The sequence below is a fragment of the Podarcis cretensis genome (genome assembly GCF_951804945.1).
Source record: "Podarcis cretensis genome assembly, chromosome: 18".
Classification (NCBI taxonomy): domain Eukaryota; kingdom Metazoa; phylum Chordata; class Lepidosauria; order Squamata; family Lacertidae; genus Podarcis; species Podarcis cretensis.
This window is the reverse complement of record NC_137188.1, coordinates 3,021,220-3,048,894: the sequence shown is the minus strand read 5'-3', so window position 1 is coordinate 3,048,894 and position 27,675 is coordinate 3,021,220. Positions and strand designations below refer to the sequence as shown.

Genomic DNA, 27,675 nt, shown 5'->3' with positions numbered 1-27,675 from the left:
TTAAGTATGGATCTCCAGGACGAATTAAGTACTTAACCCGAGGTACCACTGTATATGTCCTGGTAAAATCCTAAAGAAAGCTCATCAGCTTCAATCCTAAAGAAAGCTCAACAACTTTGGGGTAAAATTGTAAAAAAAAAAAAGCTCAGTAACTTTGGTCGGCCCTCACACATGTTCACTTCATCAAATCTGGCCCTCTTTGAAAAAAGTATGGGCACCCCTGCTCTAGACTGAGTCTTCTTTTCCAAAGGATGGACTGACTGTGATTGATTCTCAGTTAAACATCTGGCTAGGTCAGAGGACAACCTTGAGCCAGGTTAAGAGCTTTGAGAACATGAAGAAGAAAAGTCACTTGACCAAGGGGCAGTCTGCATATACAGTGGTACCTCCGGTTAAGTACTTAAGTCGTTCCGGAGGTCCATACTTAACCTGAAACTGTTCTTAACCTGAAGCACCACTTTAGCTAATGGGGCCTCCTGCTGCCGCCGCGCCACCAGAGCACGATTTCTGTTCTCATCCTGAAGCAAAGTTCTTAACCTGAAGCACTATTTCTGGGTTAGCGGAATCTGTAACCTGAAGCATATGTAACCTGAAGCATATGTAACCCGAGGTACCACTGTATATTGACCTATTCCGACCCCTTTTTCTTAATACAGTGGTGCCTCGCAAGACGAAAATAATTCATTCTGCGAGTTTTTTCGTCCTGCGAATTTTTCGTCTTGCGAAGCACGGATTTTGGAAAAGCTTCAAAAATCACCAAAGTCTTCAGAAACCTCAAAAAAGGCTACCACACCGCATGCTATGAGTTGCTCCTCGAAGTCAAGTCGCAACTGCACCCCCTGAATGCACCCTGGGTATTTACGGTTTTAAGAAAAAGGAAACAAACTTGCAAGACGTTTTCGTCTTGCAAAGCAAGCCCATAGGGAAATTCGCCTTGCGAAGCAACTCAAAAAACGAAAAACTCTTTCGTCTTGCGAGTTTTTCGTCTTATGAGGCATTCGTCTTGTGAGGTACCACTGTAGTGACATGGGCTATTCATAACGTAGGAATATTCTTCTCAACTGAGCAGGGCAGTAGGGTAACTGACAAGTGACAACCATTCACTATAACGATGTTCACTGCTACTGCTCAGGCACCACTGACAACACATTCCTGAAATTCACCCTTATTGTGCAGATAAAATATAATGGATAGAATTTGACAGGATGGGATATTAGTGTGTGAAAACAGTCCAAATGCAACGATCCCCAGATGGAAGAGATGTTCAGCACCCAGACATCTTCACTTGATCGCAAGTGGCCGATAGCCAGCTGCTTTTCGGACCTCCAGCTCTCGCCTGCTCCAGTATCCAGCATGGCCCATGTTCAGGAATGCTGGGAGTTGTACTCCAATACATTCTGGGTGGGGAAACAAGGCTCTCCTCCACAACAGCCTGAAAAGCTGTGGGAGACCAGCACCCTTCAGAAACATCACCCCCTCCTCATAATACAATGGTGCCCCGCAAGACGAACGCCTCGCAAGACGGAAAACCCGCTAGACGAAAGGGTTTTCCGTTTTGGAGGCGCTTCGCAAAACGAATTTCCTATGGGCTTGCTTTGCAAGACGAAAATGTCTTGCGAGTTCCTGCGTTTTTTTTTTCTCCCCCCCTTTTTCTAAGCCGCTAAGCTGCTTATCAGCTGATCCGCTAAGCTGCTAAAAGCCGCTAATAGCGCTAATCCGCTAATCCGTCAATGGGCTTGTTTCGCAAGACGAAAAAACCGCTAGACGAAGAGACTCGCGGAACGGATTAATTTTGTCTTGCGAGGCACCACTGTAAATAGAAAACTTTTGATAATGATACAGTTTGTTTATCTTGGGCTTTGCGTGCATTGCATTATAAGGCTTACAACAGCCCTGCAAGGTCTCCCTGTACTGTTAACCCAGCATTGCAGATGGAGGGGAGCTGAGAGAGAATGTAAGAAGAGCCTGCCAGAACAGGCCAAAGCGGGGTCCAGCTAGTCCATCATTCTGGTCTCACAGTGGCCAACCAGATGCCCCAATGGGAAGCCTGAAAGCTGGACCCCAGTGCAAGAGTAGCAACTCTCCCCTCCTGTGGTTTACAGCAGCTGGTATTCCGAAACATTACTGCCTCCGATCAGGGAAGCAGAGATTGGCCATTCTGGCTGGTGCCAGTTTGCCCAGTCTACTTTTAAAGCCACCCAAGTTAATTGTAATCTGCATGCAGAAGTAACACAGAGCATAGCTTGGCTGTGGTTCTTCTGTGTGCTAGGGCTTTAAACCGTTAGACCCTCAGAACCAGGTAATCTTTCACTCTAGCTGCTGCAGAATTTCCAACCATCTTTCCACTCGCATTATGTCACTCCAGCTGAAAGATAAAAGCCAAGCCTATTATGCCTGTCTGGGTTGCAGTTCCTCTCTAGCCCTTCTGTCCTGGATAGCTTGATATCCCTCTCTGCTACAACACGGTTCATTTGCTTTCTTTCCAGCCCTCTTATCGTCTTAAGCCTCCTCCTCCTCTCTCAACTGTGCTCTGCCAGAGTTTTTAAGCATTTCCCCAAATACTGTAATGGATTAGAACTGAAATCCCAACTCACTTTAAAAAAAGAAGTGTTCAGCCACATCTCCCAGTAGCTCCTGACTGGGGGCGCACACAAAGGCATCTTATTTCAGCAATCAGACTCAGATCTAGGTTGTTTTAAGAGTGGCACCTGCTCTGTAGTAAACTGTAACGTGTATGCAGCCCCACACTGGGGAACAGGTAGGGAGAGGTATCTCCCGCAGTCACACAAGAGACTTCCACCAGATCAAGTCTTCGCAGAAATGCTGCAGACCATCCAAATGAAGCTTGCAGACCACATTTTGCAGCCCCCTGCTCTACTATGTAGGGTAGAATCCTAGATTTGTAAAGTTGGAAGTGGCCACCAGGCTCACCCAGTCCAACCCACTGCAGAGAGCCAGTGTGGTGTAGTGGTTAAGAGCGGTAGTCTCGTAATCCTGGGGAACCGGGTTCGCGTCTCCGCTCCTCCACATGCAGCTGCTGGGTGACCTTGGGCTAGTCACACTTCTCTGAAGTCTCTCAGCCCCACTCACCTCACAGACTGTTTGTTGTGGGGGAGGAAGGGAAAGGAGAATGTTAGCCGCTTTGAGACTCCTGAAAGGGAGTGAAAGGCGGGATATCAAATCCAAACTCTTCTTCTTCTTCTTCTTCTTCTTCAGTGCAGGAATCTCTTGCCCAACATGGAGCTCAAACCCACGACCCTGAGATTAAGAGCCTCATGCTCTACTGACTGAGCTATCCACAAGTGGGTACAGTGGTACCTTGGGTTAAGAACTTAATTCGTTCCAGAGGTCCGTTCTTAACCTGAAATTGTTCTTAACCTGAGGTACCACTTTAGATAATGGGGCCTATCGCTGCACCACCACCACCACAGGGTTTCTGTTCTCACCCTGAAGCAAAGTTCTTAACCTGAGGTACTATTTCTGGGTTAGCGGAGTCTGTAACCTGAAGCGTATGTAACCCGAGGTACCACTGTACTCTTTTGGTGCATCCATTTTCAGCATCTGATCAGCTTTCCATTCCAAAATGGGTTTTTAAATTTTTTAATGATTAATCTACTCACTGACATAAGAAGCCTGGAGAATCAGGCCAATCTTGTCTAGCATCCAGCATTCTCACTGTATCCAATCAGATGCCTGTGGAAAACAAGAAAATCCAACTGGATAGCTCAGTTGGTTAGAGCATGGTGCTGATAACGCCAAGGTTGCAGGTTCAGTGGGGCAGCTGCATATTCCTGCATTGCCTGGGGTTGGACTAGAGCAGTGTTTCCCAACCTTGGGTCTCCAGCTGCTGTAGGACTACAATTCCCATCATCCCTGACCATTGGTCTTGCTAGCAAGGGATGATGGGAGTTGTAGTCCAAAAACAGCTGGGGACCCAAGGTTGGGAAACACTGGACTAGAGGATCCTTGGGGTTCCTTCCAACTCTATGGTTCTGTGATCTTATGAAGTAGGACTTGAGCGCAAGAGCCCTCTCCCCTCCTGTGGTTTCCAGCAACTGGTATTCAGAACCATTGCTGCTGCCCCTGGCTGTGGAGGCAGAGCATATTGTCACAGTGAGTAGCCATTGATAGACCTCTCCACCATGAATTTGTTCATTTGTCCCTTAAAACCAACCAAGTTGGTGGCTGTCCCACCCTCTTGTGGGAGCGAGTTCCACAGTTCAACTATGTGCTGCATTGAAGAAGCACTTTGTTTTATCTGTCCTGAATTTCCCCATGCTTTTATTGTGGTATTAGGGTGTGTGTGTGTTTTTATTGTGGTACACTGCCCAGAGATTGATGTGTGGGGCAGTACAGAAATATTTTAATAAGTAACAAATAAATAATACTCTTTCCCTCCACTGCCCCTATTTGTCCCTAGGATGAGCTCCAATAAACACACAAGACATAACCGGCTGAACATTTGAAAAAGTAATATATGCTATTCGTTGTATAGAATTGTAGATTTCAGTTTATGCATAAGGTCCACGAATGTGGATTGTTGGACTCTGAACAGACAGGTGGAATAAACACTTTCATATATATGGACCTTATGCATAAACTGATTAGAGAATGAACTGATCCACTGGGTCTTCTACTTTTTTCGTTGAACTTTATGAGCTACTTCTGTTGAAATCTACAATTCTGTACAATGAATAGTATTTATTGAATATGTGTTTATTGAATATGGTTCACGTAACCAGAGGTTTGTTGTTGTTGTTTTGCGTAGGATCAGCTCCAGCAGAAGATAATCTGCCCAGGCTTGGTGTCTTGCTTGGCTGCAGCTCCCAACGGTCTCTACATCTTGGCAGGTATCGCTGAAAGCATCTACCTCTGGGAGGTAAGGAAGGTGGCAAAAGTGGGTGGGTGGGTGATCTCTCTTGGCCACTCAGGGGTGGGGTGGGAGGAACTGGTGGCCTTCAGCAAGATTGGAGAACCTCATAAGAACACAAGGAGAGCCTGTGCAATCAGGACAATGGCCCATCTGGTCCTGCATCTTGTCCTCACAGTGGCTCCCCAGGTGGCAGCAGGAAAACCAATAATAATAATAATAATAATAATAATAATAATAATAATTTTATTTATACCCCACCAGAGCCGGGCTCAGGGCGGCTAACACCAATAAAATCACAATAAAAATATAATAGGGGGGAAAGAGAGGGGGAAAAGAAAAAGAAGAAAAAAACCAATTTAAAATACAGGTTAAAATGCAATTTAAAATGCAGCCTCATTTTGAAGTAGCTGATAAATCATAAGGGGAGGGAAACATGGGTCAGACTGAGTCCAAACCAAAGGCCAGGTGGAACAGCTCTGTCTTGCAGGCCCTGTGGAAAGATGTCAAGTCCCGCAGGGCCCTAGTCTCTTGTGACAGAGCGTTCCACCATGGTGGGGCCAGTACTGAAAAGGCCCTGGCCCTAGTTGAGACCAATCTAACCTCATTGAGCTTGGGACCTCCAAAGTGTTGTCATTTGTGGACCTTAAGGTCTTCCGTGGGGCATGCCAGGAGAGGCGGTAACGCAGGTAGAACCAGGTCACAAAAGCACTCTCCCCTTAATTAAACATTAGTTCAGATGACAACCTTAAGCCAGGTTAAGAGCTTTGAGAACTTGAAAGAAGGAAAGTCACTTGACCCAGGGACAGTCCACATATATACTGGCCTATTCGGAACTCATTTTCTTAATGGTGACTCAGACCATTCATAACGTAGGAGCAGGGCTGGGGGCGGGGGGGGGGGGGAGCGAAGGCAAGCAACAACAATTCACTATAACGCTGTTCACCACTCCTGCTCAGGCTGCACAGAAAAAGCATTTTGGTTCCTGAAATTCATTCCGATTGTGCAGACAAAATATAGCGGATAGAATTCTACAGGATGGGGTGTTGGTGTGTGAAAACAGTCCAGGTCCAAGGATCTCCAGGCCAAGGCCTCCAGATGGTGGAGATGTCAGGTGCCATCTTGCCACCCATGCATCTTCACTTGGTTGCAAGTGGTCAATATCCAGGTGCAAAATGTGCCTGATGCCTGGCTTATTTTGGGTTTTAAGTAATGAGTTTTTCCCAACCCTACCTGGGGATGTCAGGGATTGATCCTGAGACCTTCTGCATGCTTGGTCCTTAATGCTTCAGCCCTTGTAGAAGCCACTTCAGTATAGAATCATAGAATGGTGGAGTTGGAAGGGACGCCAAGGGTCATCTAGTCCAACCCCCTGCAGTGCAGGAACCTCAGCTCAAGCATCCATGACAGATGGCCACGCAACCTCTGCTTAAAAACCTCCAGTAGGGAGGTCACTTTACGGATACAGAGCCATTAGCAAAGAGGCAGAACGCAGCAGTGGGAGATGGGCTACTGTATTCCTTCCTCCTCAATCCAAATAGCAAACTAGGTGCAGGCAGAGGGCCTTCTTGGTAGTGGCACCCACCCTGTGGAATGACCTCCCATCAGATGTCAGGGAGAGGAGTAACTACCGTATTTTTCGCACCATAGGGCGCACCGGACCATAGGGCGCACCCAGTTTTTAGGGGGGGGGGGGAATCAAGGAAAAAAATATTCCCCCCCCCCAGCCCCAAAGAGGCTGCACACAACCTCTCCCTGCCAGAGGGGTTGCGCGCAGCTATGGAAGAAGGCAAGGCAGCGAGCGGGATGGATCCCGCTCGCTGTTCTGGCTTCCCCTTTAGCCCCGTGCAGCCTCTCCTTGCCGGGAGACGCTGCGCAGGGCTAAAGGATCCATAGCCCCGTGCAGCCTCTCCCTGCCGGAGGGGTTGTGCGCGGCTATGGCAGAAGCCTGCATTCGCTCCATAGGACGCACACACATTTCCCCTCAATTTTTGGAGGGGAAAAACTGCGTCCAATAGAGCGAAAAATACGGTAGATAACCTTTAGAAGACATATGAAGGCACCCCTGTATCGGGAAACGTGTAGTATTTTATTAGGTTTTTATATATGTTGGATACCACCTAGAATGGCTGGGGCATCCCAATCCCAATGGGTGGGCTGCAAATAATAAAATTAATAGTATAAGCTGTTCAAGTTTTGCCGCCATACCTGAAAGAAAAGATATTTGGAAGCATTATTGATGTGCAGAATGAGACCTTGCCACAAGGGGGCAGGAGCTGACTTTCTCCTCACCTGTCCATGATGCTAATCCTGTTTCCTAGGCAAGGAGCAAGGCTGGGAAAGTGAGTTCTTCAATCTGGCCCGAATTAGTTAGCTTTGTTCCTTTTCTTTTAAAGATCTCCAGCCAGGTGTTATGCAAGAAGAGACCATCAGGAGGGCCCTTGGGCTGGGTCAGTCCAAGGGAGCGCCCCCTCCCCCCGTCCAGTGCCAAAAAGATGCCCCAAAGGGAAGCCCTCAAGCAGGTCTTGAATGCAGCAGGATCTCTTCCCTCCTGCAATTCCAAGAAACTGGCGTTCAGAGGCATTTACTGCCTCTAACAGCAGACCATGATGATGATGATGATGAAGAAGAAGAAGAATAAATAAATTAGTATACCGCCCTATACCTGCAGGTCTCGGGGTGGTTCACATTATAAAATCACAATGTAAAATATAACCGTTGTGGCAAGTGGCCAGCGATAGCCACCTCTAATCCTCTTCTAAAGCAGTCGTAGAATCGATGGCCGTCACACCCTCTTACTGGAGCGAATTCCACAGTTTAAAAATGCACCGTGCCAAGAAGTCCTTCCTTCTGCCTGAACCTCCCCGTGTAAATAATTGTTTTATTTAGTTAGAGCAGCTTTACCCTGCTCTTCAACCAAAAGGTCTCCCAGAGCAGCTTGCATACAGCCAAAATGAAACAGACCTTCCCTACAGACTTACAGTCTTAAAGAAAACACGACACACAAGGGAAAAGGGACTGGAAGGGAAGAGGAAAACAGAAACTCAGGCACCAGTTTCTAAAGAGTTGTTCCTGTAACGATCAGCTGGCACAGTTCAGGGGCAGGAGGTGCCTGTTGGAGCTGAGCTTCCAGCAAAGCTGATGGAGGGAGCCCTGCTTTCTATCTTTCCCACTGAGGCTGCCCCCAGATGACGGTTGAGGGGAGAGGAGCTGGCCTCTCTGTCGCAGCAGATCTGATGGAGGGAGCTCTTCTTCCTACAGTTGCCATTGAAATTATTCAACCCCCATTGCAAATCAGGTTTATTATCAAAATTTACAGACTTTTAGCTGTTTCCATTGAACATGTCAAACAAAAGCAATTTAAATAGCTCAACACAATGGATGCTTTGAGTGGTTTCCCCAGATTCAGCTGAAAATGCAACTTATACAGTGGCCGCTCGGGTTGCAAACGTGATCTGTGCGGGATGCACGTTCGCAACCCGCAGTGGCGCATCTGCGCACGTGCGGGTTGCGATTCAGCGCTTCTGCGCATGTGCGACCACTGAAACCCGGAAGTAACCTATCCGGTACTTCCAGGTTTCGGCTGTCCGTAACCCGAAAAAATGCCACCTGAAGCGCCTGTAACCCGAAGTATTACTGTACTGGCTTCTCCAGTCTATTAACAGTAATAATAAAGAGGCTGAGGGGATATGGAGAGGGGACCTGATGGAGCTGGCCTGTCACAGCAGAGCCTATGGAGGGAGCTCTGCTTCCAACATTCAGCTTCATCCTACGGCCACGAGAGAGGGAGAAGAAGCGGCAGGTAGCTGCACTAGGTAGAGCACATATAGCCTGAGCAGATATCTGGCAGCATACCCATTTCTCCTGGCTGCCCTCCAGCGCTGCTCCCAAAAATACAACCTTCGGGTCCTTATGCTCCACTTAGCTGCAGTTTCTTCTCCTTCCTTGCCTCACAACCCAGTATCCTGTCCCTGCCCCAATTTCTTCTGCACGTTTGAGCAAGGTGGTAAGGAGCAGGATGAATATTGCAAAAGATGAGCCTTGTGGAACTGCTGACGGAGTCTCTTTTCCCCCTTAAAACTTTCTCCTTTTGAAGTTGTCCGCAGCAGCCCAAGACGCTTGCTGGCAGTAACCAAAAGCAAAAGGACACGCACCCATCAAGCCCAGAAGGTGTCACATTTATGCTTTTTGGTGGCGGCGGGGAGGGAAAGTGGTGGGTGGCTTAATAGCCATATTGGCAGCTCTGTAAAATAATTAGATCCGTCTTGGACAGTTTAAAGCCGTAATGGAATCAAATTTGAGTTTCCTTTTTTGGTGACTTCAAATACATGCTTGCTTGCTGGATCAGGCCATTGTCACATCTAGACCAACATCCTGTTCTCACAGCGGCCAAACAGAGGCCTCAGTGGGGAAACCTGCAAGCTGGATGCAAGTGCAGGAGCCCTGTGCCCTCTTGCGGTTTCCAGCAACTGGGATTCAGATGCATTGCTGCCTCCAACTGCGAAGGCAGAGCCATCATGGCTAGTAGCCGCTGATAGCCTTCCCCTCCTTAAAATTGTCGAGTTCAAGTTAGGGCTGGGCGATACCTAGTTTTGAACATCGCTATTTGTAACCAGATAATATCATGATAAGGAATGCGGGTGGAGCTGTGGGTTAAACCACAGTGCCTAGGACTTGCCGATCAGAAGGTCGGCGGTTCGAATCCCTGCGACAGGGTGAGCTCCCGTTGCTCGGTCCCTGCTCCTGCCAACCTAGCAGTTTGAAAGCACGTCAAAGTGCAAGTAGATAAATAGGTACCGCTCCAGCGGGAAGGTAAACGGCGTTTCCGTGCGCTGCTCTGGTTCGCCAGAAGCGGCTTAGTCCTGCTGGCCACATGACCCAGAAGCTGTACGCCGGCTCCCTCGGCCAATAAAGTGAGATGAGTGCTGCAACCCCAGAGTCGTCCGCGACTAGACCTAATGGTCAGGGGTCCCTTTACCTTTTTAATATCACGACATAGCAATATGTCACAATGTCTGAAATAAGGATGTAGCTATGCAGAGGCACTGGTTGGCTTCACAGTTTTCCCTGCATTGAGATTTTTGTATCTCTCTATTACACACACACACACACACACCATGCTTCGCCATAAATTACCAGGTCAAAAATTATGAAACCAATATCATGATATGGACTTCAAAATGGTTTTGGACGATATATCGCCCTGCCCTCGTCTCAAGTTGGTGGTCAGCACTGCTTTCTGTGGGAGGGGGTTCCATACTCTGTGCTGCGTGAAGAAGTCGTTTCTTTTATCTTTATACAAACTTTGCTAGTGGGTGTGTGGACGCAAGGAGCCTGCCTGCCTTTCTCCTTCCACACCCCCAACCTGCTGTTGCATTCCCTTTTTCCTCCATGGCCAGCTAGATGCTTCTGTGCAAGCAGGGCCCAGGGGCAGCCAGTGACCCTTCACCTGCTGTCGGCACCCCAGCAACCATGATCTGTGGTCTCCGAAATCTGCCGCGTTCCTCAGAACTGCCTCCGTCAGCAGCCCTTCCGCCCGGCTGCATCAGAGCAGGGAAGCATGGCAGCCCCCTCCTCTTCCACGAGTTGTAACAAGTCTGGATCAGCTCCTCCTTCCCACCTCTGCCTCCGTCAGCAGAGCCTTTCCACCTGGCTGGCAAGATATCAAAACGCCCCCTGGCTTCTCCAGCCTGGCTAAGACCATCTGCCAGTGAGCCCCTCCCAGAACAGCCTCGCATCAACTGACTCATCTGCTTGGTGCGTCATTATTGGCAGGTGCTGATAATCAGCCTGGCTAAGACTGTACCCCAAAATGCTCCCAGAATGGCTTTCATACAGTACAGCCGCTGGTGCTTGCAGGCTTACAGTCTACAAAGGCATAGCACACAAGGGGAAAGGAATGGGGAGGGAAGAGGAAAATCGAAACTCAGGCACTGGTTTCTGTAGCTATCAGCCAGCACAATTCAGGGGCAGGAAGTGCCTGGTGCTTCCCATCTCTCTCCCTCTGAAGTAGTCTAGTGGAACGGCTTCTCCCCAGGTGACCATTGAGAGGAAAGGCAATGGCATGAAGCTTTCTTCCTGAGGAGCCTACCTGGTACTCTGCCTCCTGCCATTTCTTCCTTGCCACAATCCTGCAAGGTGGCGTTAGTCTGAGGAACTGCACCTGGCTCGCGAGGTCACACCCACTGAGCTTCAAGGCTGAGCGTGGAAGGATTTGCACCCTGGTAGCCTAGGGTAAGCAGCAGTGTCTATGCAGGTGAGCAATTGGGCAGCTGGAGGGAGGAATAATTAATAATTTTATTACTTACACCCCATCCACTCTAGGCAGCTTCCAGCACATAGAGAAACAAAAAAATAGATCTCTCAGGCCCTCCTCTTGGCTCCTGAGATGAAGTGCTCACAAGCTGTATACAGAACTCCTTCCTTGAACTCCCAGGAACCAAATCCTGTTTTTCTGTAACCTTATTTTCCAGCCTTATAGTTATTATGCTGTCTATCCGGCTTTGAATTCAAATAGGGGTGCACAAAAGTTCAGGGCAGACAAATCGCCTTCCCCATGGCACACAACAAACCCTGCCCCATGTCCAGTAACCAATTTGGGGCAGGGGCGGTTATCAAAATACATTTCTTTTAAAGATTTCTGGTGTGCCTTTAAACTCAAACCCTTCACAAAGTAGCTTCCTTTAAGACACAGATCAGGATTCAAATTTTTAAGAATCAAAGCAAGTGGAAACAGCAGTCAAAAGGCCAGCATCACATCTGTGTTTAACTGAACCGCATTGCAAGGAATCAAAAACCGAGGATTTGAACCCAGTAACAATACAGAGCTTAAAAGTTTGGCCTCTTAGTTAAAGGCAGCTGGAGATAAATGACTTTCTCCAGCCCTGCTTTTGAGAAGCTGCCCGTGGAGGGGGTCAGACAGGTATCCCTTGGGTGCTGGTTCTGGAAGAGGAGAGTGGCCTTGGCATCGCTCCAACCAGATCAGCAGCTCAAGCGATACTCCCAGAGGGCTGATAACTGTCCGCTTATTGTAATGCAAATCATTCCACGATGCGGCTAATAATACGCCAGGCGGCGGTGGCTTGTGACTTCCTTACAGGTTCACCCAAGCAGCAGCCCCGAGGCTACGAGGCTCCTGTCTCTGTCTTGGTCTTGACGCCTCCTGCCTTGTCACTGTGTCATCAGACAGGAGGATATAGAGGTAGACAACTGGGCTGCAGCCTTGAATACGCGTGCCTGGGAATAACATGCTAGGCACCTGCTTTGCATGCAAAAAGATCCAGGTTCGTTCCCATGGGGCATCTTCAGGTAGCGCTGCAGAAGACTCCCTGCCTGAAGCCCTGCAGAGCCTCTGCCAGTCAGTGCACACAATATTAAGCTAGATGGACGGTTTCATTTCACTTTTTGTATACCGCTTTTCTGTATTACTGTACACAGGGCAGTTTATGAGCTGAAGGGACAACAAGATACACAGCAAAGATCGCACAGATTCTAATAAGAATCTGATCCAAGACAAAAATAAGTCACAATAAACAACTTCTATCAAATAAAGCAATATTCAGTAATCCATTAGAATAAAATAGTAAGCAGTAAAATTAAAATAGCAAATAATCATAGCATCGTAGGGGCTCTTCATTAGTCCAGCCCCCTGCAATGCAGAAAAATGCAGCTGTCCCATACAGGGATCGAAACTGCGACCTTGGCGTTATCATAACCAATTGAGCTATCTAGGCTCTAAGGAGTTTGCAATAAAGAATTACTCAACTATAATCAATATACCAGTAAATAATGGCAAGTCACAGTGCATAAAACAAAACAAAACATACAAAGCCATGTAAAAGGATCAAGTTGAAAAACAAGGACACACAACGTATAAAATTGGTTTAAATATAGGAACTCCTCTCTTCCTGGATGCTTCTACTGTTCTCAAAGTCATGTTCTGGGAAAGGCTCGCAGGGCTGGAGGTCAAGGCAGGTGGAAAAGCCATTGCCTGTTGGCCAACACAGTCTCTCTTCCCTTGCAGTCCTTCATCTGGAAACACCTTTCTTATGATCTGGGCCAGCAGCCTGACTCAGCATTAGGCAGCTTCCTGGGTTTCCTGTTTAAATCAGTCCTTTGAATGTCAGTCTAGTCATGAGGACTAGAATCATTTAACATTTTGCTGCTTCCTGCCTTTGTGCCTAGATTAGCTGTTGAGCATCTCCAGGTAGGGCTTGGAATATCATACACACAAGCCCCAGCCTGAAACGCCAGAGATTCACTGTAGATCATCCTAAGCATGAAGGTCTGACAATGTAATTTGGTATAGCTTCGTGGGTTCCTATCTAAATCAGAACAATGAGGACCAGAATCCTATTGTTACAAAAGTCAGGTGCCACCCCCACCCACTGTAAGACTCTGGGAGTTCCAGGCACCCATGCAGGGCCTGTGGTCCTTTGGAGAATTGAGACACGGCGGAGACCATCATAGCTTTAAGAAATATGGTTTATTCCCCTATTTACACCTTCAGTCTGCCTGGAGGGAGTCCCGATCTTACAGCGCGGTCGTTTCAAGAGGGGCTTGTGCAGCCCTGGACTCCAAGGCATCTCTCCCAGCCAGCCTTCAGCCAGCCTGCCCAAGATGGATCCCATCCTTCTCTCCCTTTCTTCTTCCCAGCACACCTTGCTTAAAACCCCTCTCTTTTCCTGCCACTTCACACCCAGTTATCCTGCAGCCTTCCAAACCCCCAGTCTCGGGGCAAGGAGGGAGGACAGTTATCCTCAATGGCCCTCTATTTGTTCCTAAGTGGCCCTAGCGTGGCCAGGTCCTTTTGCGTAGGCTAGTCCAGGAATTCCACTGCAGCTTGTATTTCTCCCTCCACATCCCAATTAATAAAAACCCTACCATTTATTAATTTCTAGAGTTTAGGGGAAGGACTTTAACTCAGCAGAGGTGTGACTGCTTTGCATGCAGAAGCTCCCAGGGTCTTTCTCTGTTGGGCTGTGAAAGAACCCTGAGTCTGAAACCCTGGAGAACCGCTGCCAGCCAGTGCTGACAGTACCAGCTAGGTGAACCAGCATCTGATTCTCTAAAAAGTCTGTTTCCTGCGTTCCTATGAAATGAGCCTTCACACGGACCGGAGTCTTGCTTTCTTTTTAGAGGAAGGGGCATAGCTCAGCAGCAGAGTACCTGCTTTTCCCATTCAGAAGGTCCCAGGCTTAATCATCAGTGCTGTATCCAGGCAGAGCTGGAATATCCCCCACCTGCATCCCTGGAGAGGCATTTTGAATCACTGCAGATCAGGGTTTTCCAAACTCTAGTCTCCAGCTGTTTTTGGACTACAACTCCCATCATCCCGAGCTAGCAGGACCAGTGGTGAGGGATGATGGAAATTATAGTCAAAAAAACAGCTGGAAACTGAGCTTTGGGAAACTGCTAGTCCTGAGCTTGCAGGTGGTCTTGTTAGGGAAATATTGGGGTACAATATCTACCCGGTGTCAGAAGTGGGTATTAGGTGTTGAACTCTGATATTTCATTTACAGTCTCCCTTGGTAAATCAGGTCCAGGGTGTCATTCGATTCCTAATCTCTCCTGATTTTCTCTTCTCTTCCCCACCTCCCAAATATGTTGGGGTCACTTCTCTGCCCCAGGTGTCTAGCGGGAACCTGCTTGCCATTCTGAACCGACACTACCAGGATCTTTCCTGCGTGGCCTTCACAGACGACAGCAGCCACTTCCTCTCCGGAGCAAAGGACAGCCTTGTGATAGTGTGGAACCTGTACAGGTAAGGGATGGACAAAGGTGTGCCGAGGAGGGTGACTGAGATGATCCTGAGTCTGGAAGCAAAGCCTGATGAGGAACTGTTGAAGGAGCTTGGTATGTTTAGCCTGGGAAGGAGGCGAGTGAGAGACCACAGAATGGTGGAGTTGGAAGGAACCCCAAGGGTCATCTAGTCCAACCCCCTGCATTGCAGGAATCTCAGCTCAAACATCCATGACAGATGACCCTCCAACCTCTGCTTTAAAACTCCAAAGAAGGAGAGTCCACAACCTCCCGAGGGAGGCCATTCTGTCGAATAGCTCTTAGTGTCAGCATCTTCCTGATGCTGTCGGAATCTCCTTTCTTGTAACCTGAAGCCATGGGTTCAAGTCCTACTTTCCAGAGCAGGAGAAAACAAGCTTGTTCCCTCTTCCACGGGACAGCCTTTGCTTGAGATATTGGAAGATGGCTCTCCCGTCTGCTCTCAGTCCCCTCTTTTCCAGGCTCAGCATTCCCAGCTCCTTCAACCGTTCCTCCTCAGGCTGTGGGGGTCTGATACAATAGCCATCTTCCAACTCTACGATTCTATGATCCATCTTATTATTGCTATTGTATCTCAGTGTTTTGTTGGCAGCCGCCCAGAGTGGATGGGGAAACCCAGCCCGATGGGTGGGGTATAAATAATAAATTATTATTATTAATTATCATTATTATCATTATTATTATTAAGTTCAGTGTTGCATACACAAACTGGCAGCAGCTCTCCAAGGTTGCTTTCCTTTTCCTTTTATATCCCTTCTAACCTAGAGGTTGGACTAGTTGACCCTTGGGCTCCCTCCCAGCTCTGTGATCAGACGATTCTAAGAGGCAAAAGTCTTCACTGACCTTGCTTGTTCCGTTTGCAGATGTTTCCTCTTCCACAACCTTTTGGCCCACTCGTGTCTGTCTCTGGCTGAGTCTCTTCTTAACATGAAGGCTCGTTTTCCAGAGCTTCCCACCATGGCTGGCTTTGATGCAGCCCCAGAGCCGCAGGTCTTGCAGAGTCACGGCAGGGATGCTGGCAGTCGAGCCCATCACACAGACCAGTGGTTGATCAGAAGGAGGTGAGGGTGGAACAGCAACTCATGCAGGGACCCTGTGGGCAGCCTCCTCCTCCTGAAACAATTTAGGTTTTGTAGCACAGGAGCTGCCAGGATGCCAAGCCGCCTTCTGTTTGCCTCCCATTGCAAGCAGGCACTCAATTCACGTTAACCAGGCTGCTTTGGGCCCCCTTTGACAGAAATAATGGCACTAAGGAAGCCTCTGACTCTCCCCCCCCCAACTTTGCACACTGTGCCAACGTTGTTTGCTGGCTCCCTCCACACCGAAGCAGCAGTTGGCATGGAGATGCCAGCACGTCCCTGACCCCCTGGGCCAGCAGAGCTTTTGACAGGCGGCATCTCTTCCTTAACTGCTTTGGCCATTGAGGCTGCAAGGGCAGCCAGCCGGAGGGGAGGCTCCCATGGTTGGATCCTGCAGCCGCTGTTCCCAGCCTCCTTTGCTCTCCACTGTTTGTCAACTGCCATCCAATGGCAGAGGGTGCTCTGAGGACAGCAGTCCGTCCGTCCCCCCATCTCACAGCCCTTAACCTCTTCAGTTTCAGGAGCTACAAAACATCATCATGTTGGGGAAGGGGCCGCGTTGTCTTCCAGGCAGCACTCTGGGGGCCAGAGGCGAAAATGGGTGGGGCAACGGCGAAAAGAAAGAAAGAAAAAGTGGATGTGAATGAAAAAGAAAAAAGGAAAAATATACATTACCATACCTTAATATATGGCTGTGTTTATTCTTATTATCCTAATGCACGTTTAATTCTCAATAACCTAATAGATTCTGTGCAAGTTCCGAATATCATTGTATTTATGCAAAGAAAGTCTGCGTCTATAAGCTGTTCCTATGTTGTCAAGCCATTGATTAAGGGGAATCGTACCTCCATTCTTCCAATTCATCAATATCAATCTCTTGGCCAACATTAGGGCGCGTAGAATCCATTTTCGCTGTCCTGTTGTCAGTTTCCATACAATGGGTTCAAGAGCATATTCACCTCTGAAAATCTTGAGTTTTTCCGTATGGTGTTGTTTATATAGTCCAGCACTTTCTCCCAAAACTTAGTAGGTGTGCGACATAGCAGAAGCATGTTTCAAAGAAGCATTGTACGTATTATATCTCAAACAAAGAGATACATTAGATATACAAACGTCAGGGAGTCCAGACTATAAGAAAATCAACACTGTCTCCCTTGAAAAGCTTGAAGAGAGCCAACTCCAGACACTCCATTGCTTTTATTTGGACAAATGCATCCGGAACTGAGCCACATTCCCTCACACCCGCCATGCGCGTTTCCTGGGACCCCCGCTTTCCTTGCCCCGCTTGCTGTGTGCTGAGGCCTCCTCCTTCCCCCTTTCCCCAGCGTGCTGCAGGCCGAGAACTCCCAGAGCCCAGAGCCCCGCCATGTGTGGTCAAGACACAGCCTTCCCATCACGGACCTCTGCTGCGGCATGGGTGGTCCCATGGCCCGTGCTGCCACAGCCTCCCTAGATCAGACGGCCAAGGTAAGGGAGGCCAGCAGGCCAGGGGAGCGGAGTGCCACTCCTCAGGTAACAGGGACTGGCTGCACGGGGTGGCGTGGGGGGAGGTGCCAGCCAGGAAACCCCCAAGGGAAATCCTGGAGGAGGAAAGCTCAGGGATTGGTAGTGGGACACTGAAGAGGTGGAAGATTAGGAGGTGGTGTTGGATACTGAAAAGGCAACAGGGTTTCGTGAGCAGGAGGAGTCTGTGACAGGGAGCAGTTCAGACTCCCGGCTGAAGCAGAGGAGGGGAGTCAAGTGGCCGCAGAAGAACCAGGGGGTCTCCCTCTCTGGCTGCAACAAGCTCTCTCCAAGAACACGCGGAATAACAAGGAAGGCAAAACAGAGGCTAGGGGTGTGGCAGATACAGCTTGAGACTGCTTGGGAAACATCTGGGAGAGGAGGAGCCTTAAGGTGGACCTTCAGTCCTGGCAACGGCTCCATGGGGGCAAGACCACCTGGGAAGGGTTGCTAAGTTGTATGCCGTTTCCTTGAATAAAAAGTTAACTTCACTGACCACGGAGCCCTGCGCTTTTCATGCTGACCTGCATCTGACTCCAGTCCTGACAGCAGGGCAGAAGCGTCGCAAGGAAGCCCTGCGGCAGCTGGATCAAGCCCCTCTAGTCCAGCGTCTTTCCCCCAGTGGCCAGCCAGATGGCCCAATGGGAAGCCCCAATGATAGAAATTAGCCAGGTGCGTTTTGTGACTTGCATGGGTCCAATTGTAACCACATGGAGATCTCTGGATGCCAGTTTGGCGACTGACATCTGTCTCTGGCTGGCCCCTCCAGCTTTCCCCAGCAGGTCAGCAGAAGAGCTTATTTATTGCATTTATCTCCCGCTTTTTTATCCAAGGAGTCCATTGTTCACCACCACCCCTTCTCGGTTAACCCCTGCAACAACCCTGTGAGGTAGGTTAAGAGGCTGTGACTGACTCACAAGGGCATCCAGGGAGTTTCATGACTGAGTGGGGATTTGAACCCTGACCTCCCAGGTCCTAGTCAGACACTCTTAACCACTGCGCCCCGCACTGACTCTCTAATTGGGTGTTAAACTCCCACCTCCAAATTGATTCAGGGCAGGTGGTTCTCAGGTTGTGGGGTGCTGTACACAGCCTCATACACACACACACAAACAAACATGCACATGGCTACATTTTGTACAGATGCAAATGGGAGCAGCAAGAAAATGTAGTATGGAGCGCTTGGTATTCTTCTGTTTTCCGGGACTTTTTTCTATAAAGATTTGTGTGCGTGTGTGTGTGTATGTCTTCGAACATTAGGGCTTCCTCCAAGACTGCTGACACCTCCCTCTTGTGCGTTTTGCCTGCATCAGCTATAATAATTCATATACTGGCAACATCATTCTTTGCTACTCATCTCTTGTGGCCTGAACATTATTCAGCCAAGTCAGCCCAAAAGTTCATGGCGACGGCCGTCAGTGGCCTTGTGACAGCCACGGCCTCTCAGCCTTGCTAGTTTGTTGTGGGGATTATATGGGGAACGGAAGAACCAGGCACACCACCTTGGGATCCTTGGAGAGAGAGGAGGGATAGAATTGCAACAAATAAATAACAGGTTCCTTTAAAATTAAACATACTGGGGAGCATGGGAGGAGAGGGCAGGAGGGGTTTGATCCTGCGGGGGACCCCTGCAGCTTCCCCTCCTGCCTGACACCTGCCCCTCCTTCTCAGAAAGATGGGAGTTGGAGCCCAGCAACTTTTGCGGGGGCCACAGATCTTCTCCATCCCTGATCTGATCTCTCAGGAGGGAATGTCTCTTCTAGATAGAAGCTTCCTGCCCTCTGTCATAGGGTCAGGAAGGATGGGACAACAAATGTTATCCCCTCCCCTGGTTTTATCTCATGTTCACTTGCAAGAGTTTGCCCATCCATTCCCAAGCCCCTCTGTCGTGTTCCACTGCCGTTCCTTCTTGAGCTGCAGGGATTCCTGGCCCACCTTTGTACACCCTTGGCTGATTGGTCCTAAATAAATCCATAGAATTGTAGAGTTGGAAGGGGCCACAAGGGTCATCTAGCCCAACCCCCTGCAATGTAGGAGTCTTTTGCCCAACATGGGGCTCGAACCCACGACAAGGAGATTAAGGGGTCTCATGCTGTACCAATTGTATGGCTCCTCTTCTCCTCTCTTCCAGCTTTGGGAGATCTCCTCTGGTGACCTCCTGCTCTCTGTCGTCTTCGATGTGGGCATCCTGTCAGTGACCCTCGACCTCACAGAATACCACATGTTCTGTGGTGGCATGGACGGCTCCATCTTCCAAGTCGACCTCTGCGCCTGGGTAGGTCCACTTCCACACATGGCATTTTATGCATTGTGACTTTGCAGTTATTTTTATTGATCGCAGTTTAGTAATTATTTATTGTAACTGTTAAGAGCAAATTTCTGTTTAATAATTATTTGCTGATGTTTTGCATGTTAATGTTATTGTGAACTATTTATTATATTCTAATACATTACTGAATGTTACTTTATTCGAAATAAGTCGTTCCGTTTTTAAGTTATGTTTTATTACAATTTTCTGTATTGGATCAGATTAATATAAGGTGTGGGGGTTTTTTTGTGGGGGTGTTTTTGTGTTGCTATAGACCGCCTTGTGCACTGTAATATGGAAAGGCAGTATACAAATTAAAAGTGAAATGTAGCACTTAACAAAGGAACCCACCTGCCTTACACACTGAACCAAAGTATGTATGTTCTGTGTTGCTTCATACTGTCAAGACTGACTGGCAGCAGCTCTCCGGGACATGCAGGTGTTTCTCCCAGCCCTACCTTGAAGTGCCAATGAGCTACATGGGAAGTGAGGTGTTGGGCAGGTTAAGAGATTTTGTTTGTATTATTTATTTTAAAACAGTACAAAATTACAAGCGCACTGAGTAAGATAAGACACACAAAAAAGAGAAGAAACAAATAGTACCAATGTAGAAAACAAAACGGGGGGGGGGGGATATTGTGTACATCACCAAAAAAAAAAAAAAAAAGCGGGAAAATTTGATACTGTAGTTAATTAGACCTTAATCTAACGTTTGTACACAACTTGTTCATGTGTAGCAAAGTTGTACATACCTTCAATCATTAAAGCGAGCTGCAGTGTTATTTTTCCAGTTCATCAGTACCAGTCTTTTTGCCACGGTAAGGGTGCGGACAGTCCACTCTTAGTGTTTTTTAGTGACGTTCAGTGATTGACAGGTGGGTGGGTCTGCCCACCTGCCAGTCATTGAACATCACTAAAAAACACTTGTCTAATGGTGGGGCGGGTTGGAGATTTGCCACTTCTGGAGCAGACAAATCTGGGCTGTATGCAGTGCTGTTTTTTGAGAAAAAGAGGAGCTGGAACTGACCACCAACGCCTCCCTTGTTCTCTTAGAATGGCCATGTCGCCCACCTGAGAGGGGCCGGAACTGAGTTCCTGGCTGTGTGAACCAGCAGCCCCAACCAAGTACCTAAGGCAGCTTCCTGGTTCCCACCTACCCACTTTTCCTGGCAATGCTTCAAAATATAGTTTGTAACTTCCCCCTCCTCTTTCTCTCAGCCCGTGCAAAGGGAGAGGGGCTTCCAGACAGAAAGAGAGTCTGCCAAGATCTTCAAAGGGCATCGGTGAGTGCTGCGGCAAAGGTGGGGTAGAACAACAAAGGGTCATTTTTTTTTTACCTACATGCGGTGATTTTTGGTTTGATTGGATTACCCTCTGGGTCCCTTCCAAATCCACAATTCTTTCATTTGATCGGGTGGGCGGAATTCCAGCCAGGCCCCAGCACTCAGGAGAAGGTGCGCGAAACACACAGGTCTGAGGGCTGCCCGTCCCAACATAAACCTTAGATTCTGAGGGGCTTTGGCGGGGAGGGGCAGACATTTGGGTTGCGGGTGCACCCTGCATCATGCTCAGCCCCTTTCTCTATCAATGGGGATGACTTCAGTTACGCTCAAGACACAACCTGGAGGCCCTTTGTCTTCCCTCCAGGAACCAGGTGACGTGTCTCTCCGTCTCCACCGACGGAAGCCTGCTCCTGTCCGGCTCGCATGACGAAACCGTCCGGCTGTGGGACATCCAGAGCAAGCAGTGTCTGCGCACGGTGAATTACAAAGGTACGCAAGTGCTGTGGGCCTATATGCACCTCCGCAAAGGGTTGCAGCGCAGCCCCTGCCTTGCATGCAGAAGGTCCCAGGTTTGAACCCTCTCCTGAGCAGAACTCCCACCTGGGGCCCGGGACAGACCTTGCTCCCAAGTAGCACAGGCAGCCCTGAGCTAAGTGGACCAAGGTGAGTCTCTGTGTGAGGCAGGTTCCCTACAGTCCATTCGTTCATTTGTTTTTTATAATTATATTTTTTAAGTTTCAACATCTTCAACATATACAATCAAAGCACAGTTTCGTCTTTTCTCGACTTCCTGCCCCATTTTCCACGGAGTTGTTGCATCTCCCTTTCTGCTGCTCCTTCTCTTCTGCCTATCGAATCACAACCACAGTATTATAGTCCAAATCCTTCTATTGCTCATAGCTCAAATCCTGTGCGCAAGTTCATCATGCTATAATATTTCTTAAAATAGTCTGAAAAAGGCATCCATTCTTCCATAAAACACACACGGTTAGAGTCTCTTGATTTTCCTGTTAGTTTTGCCAGTTCTGCATATTTGTTTTGCAGGTTTATCAAACTCTCTTTGGCGAAAAGCTACCAGTGCAGTACGTAAGATCAGATGAAATGCAGAAAAGGCAGGGAATTGCAAGCTCAGTTAAGCAAAGCACAATAGCTTGCGTCCAGCTCAAGTTTTACCCAGAGTAAAAAAGGTAAAGGTAAAGGACCCCTGACAGTTAAGTCCAGTTGCAAATGACTCTGGGGTTGCGGCGCTCATCTCGCTTTACTGGCCGAGGGAGCCGGCGTTTGTCCGCAGACAGTTTTTTCCAGGTCATGTGGCCAGCATGACTAAGCCGCTTCTGGCGAAACCAGAGCAGCGCATGGAAACGCCATTTACCTTCCCGCCAGAGCAGTACCTATTTATCTACTTGCACTTTGACATGCTTTCGAACTGTTAGATTGGCAGGAGCTGAGACCGAGCAACAGGAGCTCACCCTGTCATGGGGATTTGAACCACCAACCTTCTGATCGGCAAGCCCAAGAGGCTCAGTGGTTTAGACCACAGCGCCACCTGCATCCTCTTCTGCTATCTAGCTGAATGTTAAGATGCTCTGATTTCAGCTAGTAACCAGGATTCCAGAGGGCTGCAGTGGCCACACTAAAAACTCAAGTTTCTTTCCCCAGCCCTGCCTGGAGATGCTGGAAGTAAAAGTGAGCCACCCTGCTAGTCCTCATGCTTCCAAGCAAATAGCTGAAATCGGAATGGACGACTTTGCCTTATGCCAAATCAGACCTGTGGTCCATCTAGCAGAATCTCTCCTGGAGTTTCAGGATCAGAGTCCCTTTCCTGGGAGGTGCCTTTCCCAGCTCAGATACCCAAAATATTTTGTTTATACCAGGCTGCTGAACATTCTACTCCAGAGCAGAGTTTTTAGGCATTCTCAGCAAACCGTTATGGGTTCCTTTCTTCTGGAATTCTTTTCCCTGAATAGGAGAAGTGGTGTCCGTGTTGTTATCCGAGCCACCATTTCCTCATATCGAGTCATCTTTGCGTAATCGTCATTTTAGCTATTTCTCTTTGTCTAGGGGCAAAACTCTTCTCTTCCCCACCCCCAAGAACACAGCACAATTTGCAAAATCCTCTTAGCCCTGGCTGGTTGTGTGCGTGTGTTTGGCATGTGCCCTGCTTTGTTTTGAAATGATGTTCAAAGCCTTGCGTTGGCAAAGAGAAAAGGAGCCATAAAGCCTGCATGGCTGAATCTTAAAAACCTCACGATCTGACTTGAGGATCGTAAATTTCTCAATGTGCTTGGTTCCTGCGCCCTCTTCCCCCTAATCCTGGGTAGAAAAAAGTGCCAGGCTATAACAATGCAGCTGGCATGGGGAGTGTTGGTTCGGCGTCGGCCAACGGGGAGGCAGCCCTTGTCCACCCACTCCTTCCTGGAGAGGAGAGGCAAATTATTTTCACACAAGTTTTATTAGGAAAGGGGATTGGGAGATAAAACTGCCGGGTTTTGCAAGACCTTTTGTGGTGCAGCAACATTTGGAAAACTGGCGTGGGTGGTTAGGATTCCAGGCACCGGCCGATGCCCATGTGTCAGCCAGTGTGGGCAGGTGGTGGTGGTAATAATAATAATAATAATAATAATAATAATAATAATAATAATAATTTGTTATTTATACCCTGCCCATCTGGCCACTCTGTGTGCCCTGACTCCAGGGCTGCACGTCCATGCTGTGGCTGCAGTGCAGTGGACTGGAGCTCAGAGACCTGCTACTGATTGTGCCTGGCATGATGCAGTTGGGTGCTAACCAGGGCCATAGCTCTGTGGCAGAGCCTCTGCTGGGCACGCAGAAGGTCCCAGGTCCAGTTTGCAGGCAGGACTGGTAGCATCCTCTGCCTGGACCCCTGGAGAGCCACTGCTATCCAGTCTGTGTGTAGACTGATGAAGGGTCTGGAAACTAAGCCTTAGGAGGAGCGCTTGAAGGAGCTGAGAGAAGATATGATACAGTGGTAAGGTAAAGGTAAAGGTACCCCTGCCCGTACGGGCCAGTCTTGCCAGACTCTAGGGTTGTGCGCTCATCTCACTCTATAGGCCGGGGGCCAGCGCTGTCCGCAGACACTTCCGGGTCACGTGGCCAGCGTAACAAGCTGCATCTGGCGAGCCAGCGCAGCACACGGAACGCCGTTTACCTTCCCACTGGTAAGCGGTCCCTATTTATCTACTTGCACTTAGGGGTGCTTTCGAACTGCTAGGTGGGCAGGAGCTGGGACCGAACGACGGGAGCGCACCCCGCCGCAGGGATTCAAACCGCCGACCATGCAATCGGCAAGTCCTAGGCGCTGAGGTTTTACCCACAGCGCCACCCGCGTCCCGTGGGTGATACAGTGATACCTCGGGTTAAGTACTTAATTCATTCCGGAGGTCCGTTCTTAACCTGAAACTGTTCTTAACCTGAAGCACCACTTTAGCTAATGGGGCCTGCTGCTGCTGCTGTGCCGCCGGAGCACGATTTCTGTTCTCATCCTGAAGCAAAGTTCTTAACCTGAAGCACTATTTCTGGGTTTGCGGAGTCTGTAACCTGAAGCGTATACAACCTGAAGCATATGTAACCCGAGGTACCACTGTAATCATGTTCAAATATCTCAAGGGCTGTCCCATGGAAGAGGGAACAAGCTGGTTTTCTCCTGCTCCAGAGGGTAGGACTCGAACCCATGGCTTCAAGTTACAAGAAAGGAGATTCTGTCTAAACATCAGGAAAAACTTTATGACGGTGAGAGCTGCTTGACAGTCTCCCTCGGAAGGTGGTGGAGTCTCCTTCCTGGGCGGTTTTTAAGCAGAGGTTGGATAGCCATCTGCCCATGGATCCTTGGCCTGGAATTCCTGCCTTGCAGGGGGTTGGACTATATGACACTCAGGGTCCCTTCCAACTCTACAATTCTATGAATGCTGAGGTTGAATAGGCCCAACGGCCTGGCTCTGCATAAGGCAGCTTCTTCCGTTGTTATTCAGCCAGCCCATTATTCAGAAACATGAGGACTAGAATCTTACTTTTAGCGGAAGGGCCCTAGCCCTGCTCTGCATGCACGAGGTCCCAGGTCCAGTCTCCAGGTAGGACAGAGAATGTCCCCAAACTAGTTTTGAACTGCTTCCCCCCTTCGCAACAGGGCAAAGAGCCCCTTTCTCCGTGTCCTTTATATAACGGCGTTGTTCGTCCCTCCCTCCTCCCCTCCAGATATCTAATTACTTTTCTCCCTTCTCCGAAAAGAATCCTGTCCAGATGCTGGCAGCTCTCTCTGCCGTTATCGGTGCCCCGGGGGAGGCATTAACATCCTTTATCTCGGCTGCGCAGAACACTTGATAAGGCGCTGCCGCTGGCAGCTCAGTTCCCGACACCTCTCTCTTTTCTTCTAAACCCTCCCCTTTCAACATCGTCCTCGGAGCTTCCCTCCTCCCCACCCGCTAAACCCTGAGCCAGGGTGTCTGCTCTGCTTCACAGCGCCGCCTGCCTCTCTTCGCATCTGCTCCATCCCTTCAAAACTGATCTCTTTTCAGGGCGCAGAAGCCAGTAAATCCTCTGTGTGGTGCAAGCGGCGAGACAGCCCTAATAACGAGGCTTTGGAGCACCGCTCAAACTCGGGTAATTTAATAACATTCCGTGTCCGGCACTTCCACTGAGCTCCAGGGCGGCGGGAGGAGAGAGAGAGAGAGGCCATCCTTCGTTTTGTAACGAGCTGCAGCTGGTTTTAAGCACTCGCCAGCTTTAGGAGCGGCACTTGGGTCAATAATGGCTGAGCCGGGAGCTGTGCCATGAGAAATGAGCAAGTGAAATAGCGACAGTCTCCCGTGAGCATGCCTGCCGCTTCTCTGCGTGAGTCTCTGCTCCAGCCTCACCTTGGCAGGACCCAATTAATCCTGCCACATAATGGCACGGTTTGCCATAGGATTCTTTGGTCACGCGAACGTAGTAGTAGTGAAAGCAGGGCGCTCCTGTTGCCCCTCTGAATGAGTTGTTGCCTTGGATTTGCTGCCTTGGGAGTGCAGTAGTGATTTGCACAGGGAACATGGGCAGAGAATGAACCCGCAATCCGTTTCCTGTGCGAGGTGCCGTTCCACTCCCTAGGATGCAAGCCCAAGGCAGTGACTCATGCAGAGATTCAACAGGAGTGCCAGAAGCGGACACTTCACAACAGCCCGTCCTCTCTCCGCAGAGAGAGATTTCCCATCAGCACTGTTTCAGATCAGACCCTTCGGCCATCCAGACCACAACCTCCTGAAGGATTTCATTCCACTGTCAAACAGCTCTTACTGTCAGAAAGTTCTTCCTGGTGTTTAGTTGGAATCTCCTTTCTTGTAACTTGAAGCCATGGGTTCGAGTCCTGCCCTCCAGAGCAAGAGAAAACAAGCTGGCTCCCTCTTCCATGGGACAGCCCTTGAGATATTTAAAAATGGTTCTCCTATCTTCTCTCAGTCTCCCCTTCTCCAGACGAAACATACCTAACTCCTTCAACTGTTCTTCACAAGGCTTGGTTTCCATACCCTTCATCATCTTGGTCTTCCTCCTCTGCCCACATTCCAGCTTGTCAACATCCTTCTTAAATTGTGGTGCCCAGAATCAGACACAGTACTCCAGGTGTGGTCTGACCAAGGCAGAAGAGAGTGGTACCATAACTTCCCTTGATGAAGAAGGATTTTCTTTTACCTGCGCTGGATCTTCAGGCTTCATTTGATTTCTACAAGCAATAATGTTATGGCAGCAGGAGGAAAGCTGCTCTCTGCTCTCTCCAAGAAATGCGTGATTCGATGCCTTCTCCTCCATCAGTACCAGTGGGCCGCAGGCCAGTCCGAGGCAGAACTTACTATCTTTCTGACACTCAGTGGGGGGAGCCAGTGTGGTTAGAGCATCAGGACTAAGACCTGGGAGAAAGGCCAGGGTTCGAATCCCCCCACTGAGCCATGAAGCTTGCTTGGGTGGCCTTGGAAGCTAGCCTCTCTCAGGCCAACCTACCTCACAGGGCTGTTGCGAGGATAAAATGGGGGGGGGGGAGAACCACGCACAGGGCAGAAGTGCAATCAATAAATAGAACCAGAGGCTCATCTGAGCTCTTAAGAAGTTATTTATGGACGAATCCTCTTTGACCTGCCTCCCTGCCGCTGGGAAATGGATGGGTGTGGCACCCTGTTCTGTCCCAGCGCCTTGCAGATGGGGGGGGTGGCGGGGGGCACACTTAACCAAAAGCTCCTGAGAGCTCCAGTTGCGGAGGTCTGACTGGTTTTGCATGCAAACTCTAAGGCAAAACCAGGTTTGGTGGGGGGGGTGGATGCAGAGAAAGCTCACAGGGACATGCTGGAAATAGATCTGAAGAGTCAAAAGACCAGCCTTGAGCCTTCGGCAGCTGCAAGCAAGGGATTCGAATTTTGTTATTCCGGCTGCTGTTTCCAACGGGTGTTGCTCTCAAATGGGTTGGGAAGGACTTGCTGGATGTGCTGTGTGTATATATACTGAGTAACGCCTGGCTTGATGAGCAATGAGCTGAGGACCCTGTCTGACCCACCCAGCAGGCCATTCCTGGCCCTCTCCTCTTGCTTCCGAAGTCTTCTTCCTCCACTTAGTTTGCCAGGGCGATGGATGCAACAATTTGTGAGTGCAGAGGGGTGAGCTGAGGTTGTGGCAGGGAGGCGTCGGGAGCCTGATGGCAGCCCGTGTGGGTAAATGCGGTAATTAAAGCGCTCATTAACTCTGCTGAGTGGATGTGTGCGATAGATCATTACCGCGAGACAACTTGCGAGCGCACCGGGGCCTGGGTGATGGATGGCTCGCTCGGCAGAGGACGGAGAGGCCGCGATGCTTGGGGCTGCGCCTGGCCGCCCCTGG

At 49.2% G+C, this 27,675-nt stretch overlaps 1 protein-coding gene and 1 long non-coding RNA gene across 2 annotated transcripts in view; one reads left to right on the top strand and one right to left on the bottom strand.

Annotated features, from left to right (window-relative positions):
* WDR18 (WD repeat domain 18) overlaps positions 1-27,675 on the top strand; it is a 40,458-nt gene that overhangs the window by 631 nt on the left and 12,152 nt on the right. The window contains exons 2-7 of the mRNA XM_079960782.1: positions 4,769-4,879; positions 14,500-14,633; positions 17,055-17,196; positions 19,364-19,507; positions 20,759-20,823; positions 21,188-21,312. Coding sequence (XP_079816908.1) covers positions 4,769-4,879; positions 14,500-14,633; positions 17,055-17,196; positions 19,364-19,507; positions 20,759-20,823; positions 21,188-21,312 — 721 coding nt within the window. The remainder of the gene's footprint in view (positions 1-4,768; positions 4,880-14,499; positions 14,634-17,054; positions 17,197-19,363; positions 19,508-20,758; positions 20,824-21,187; positions 21,313-27,675) is intronic.
* Positions 1,826-24,950, bottom strand: LOC307207308. The gene is made up of 2 exons (XR_013834630.1): positions 24,852-24,950; positions 1,826-2,365 (listed from the first exon to the last, which is right to left on the bottom strand). It is a non-coding gene; the product is annotated as an uncharacterized lncRNA (long non-coding RNA).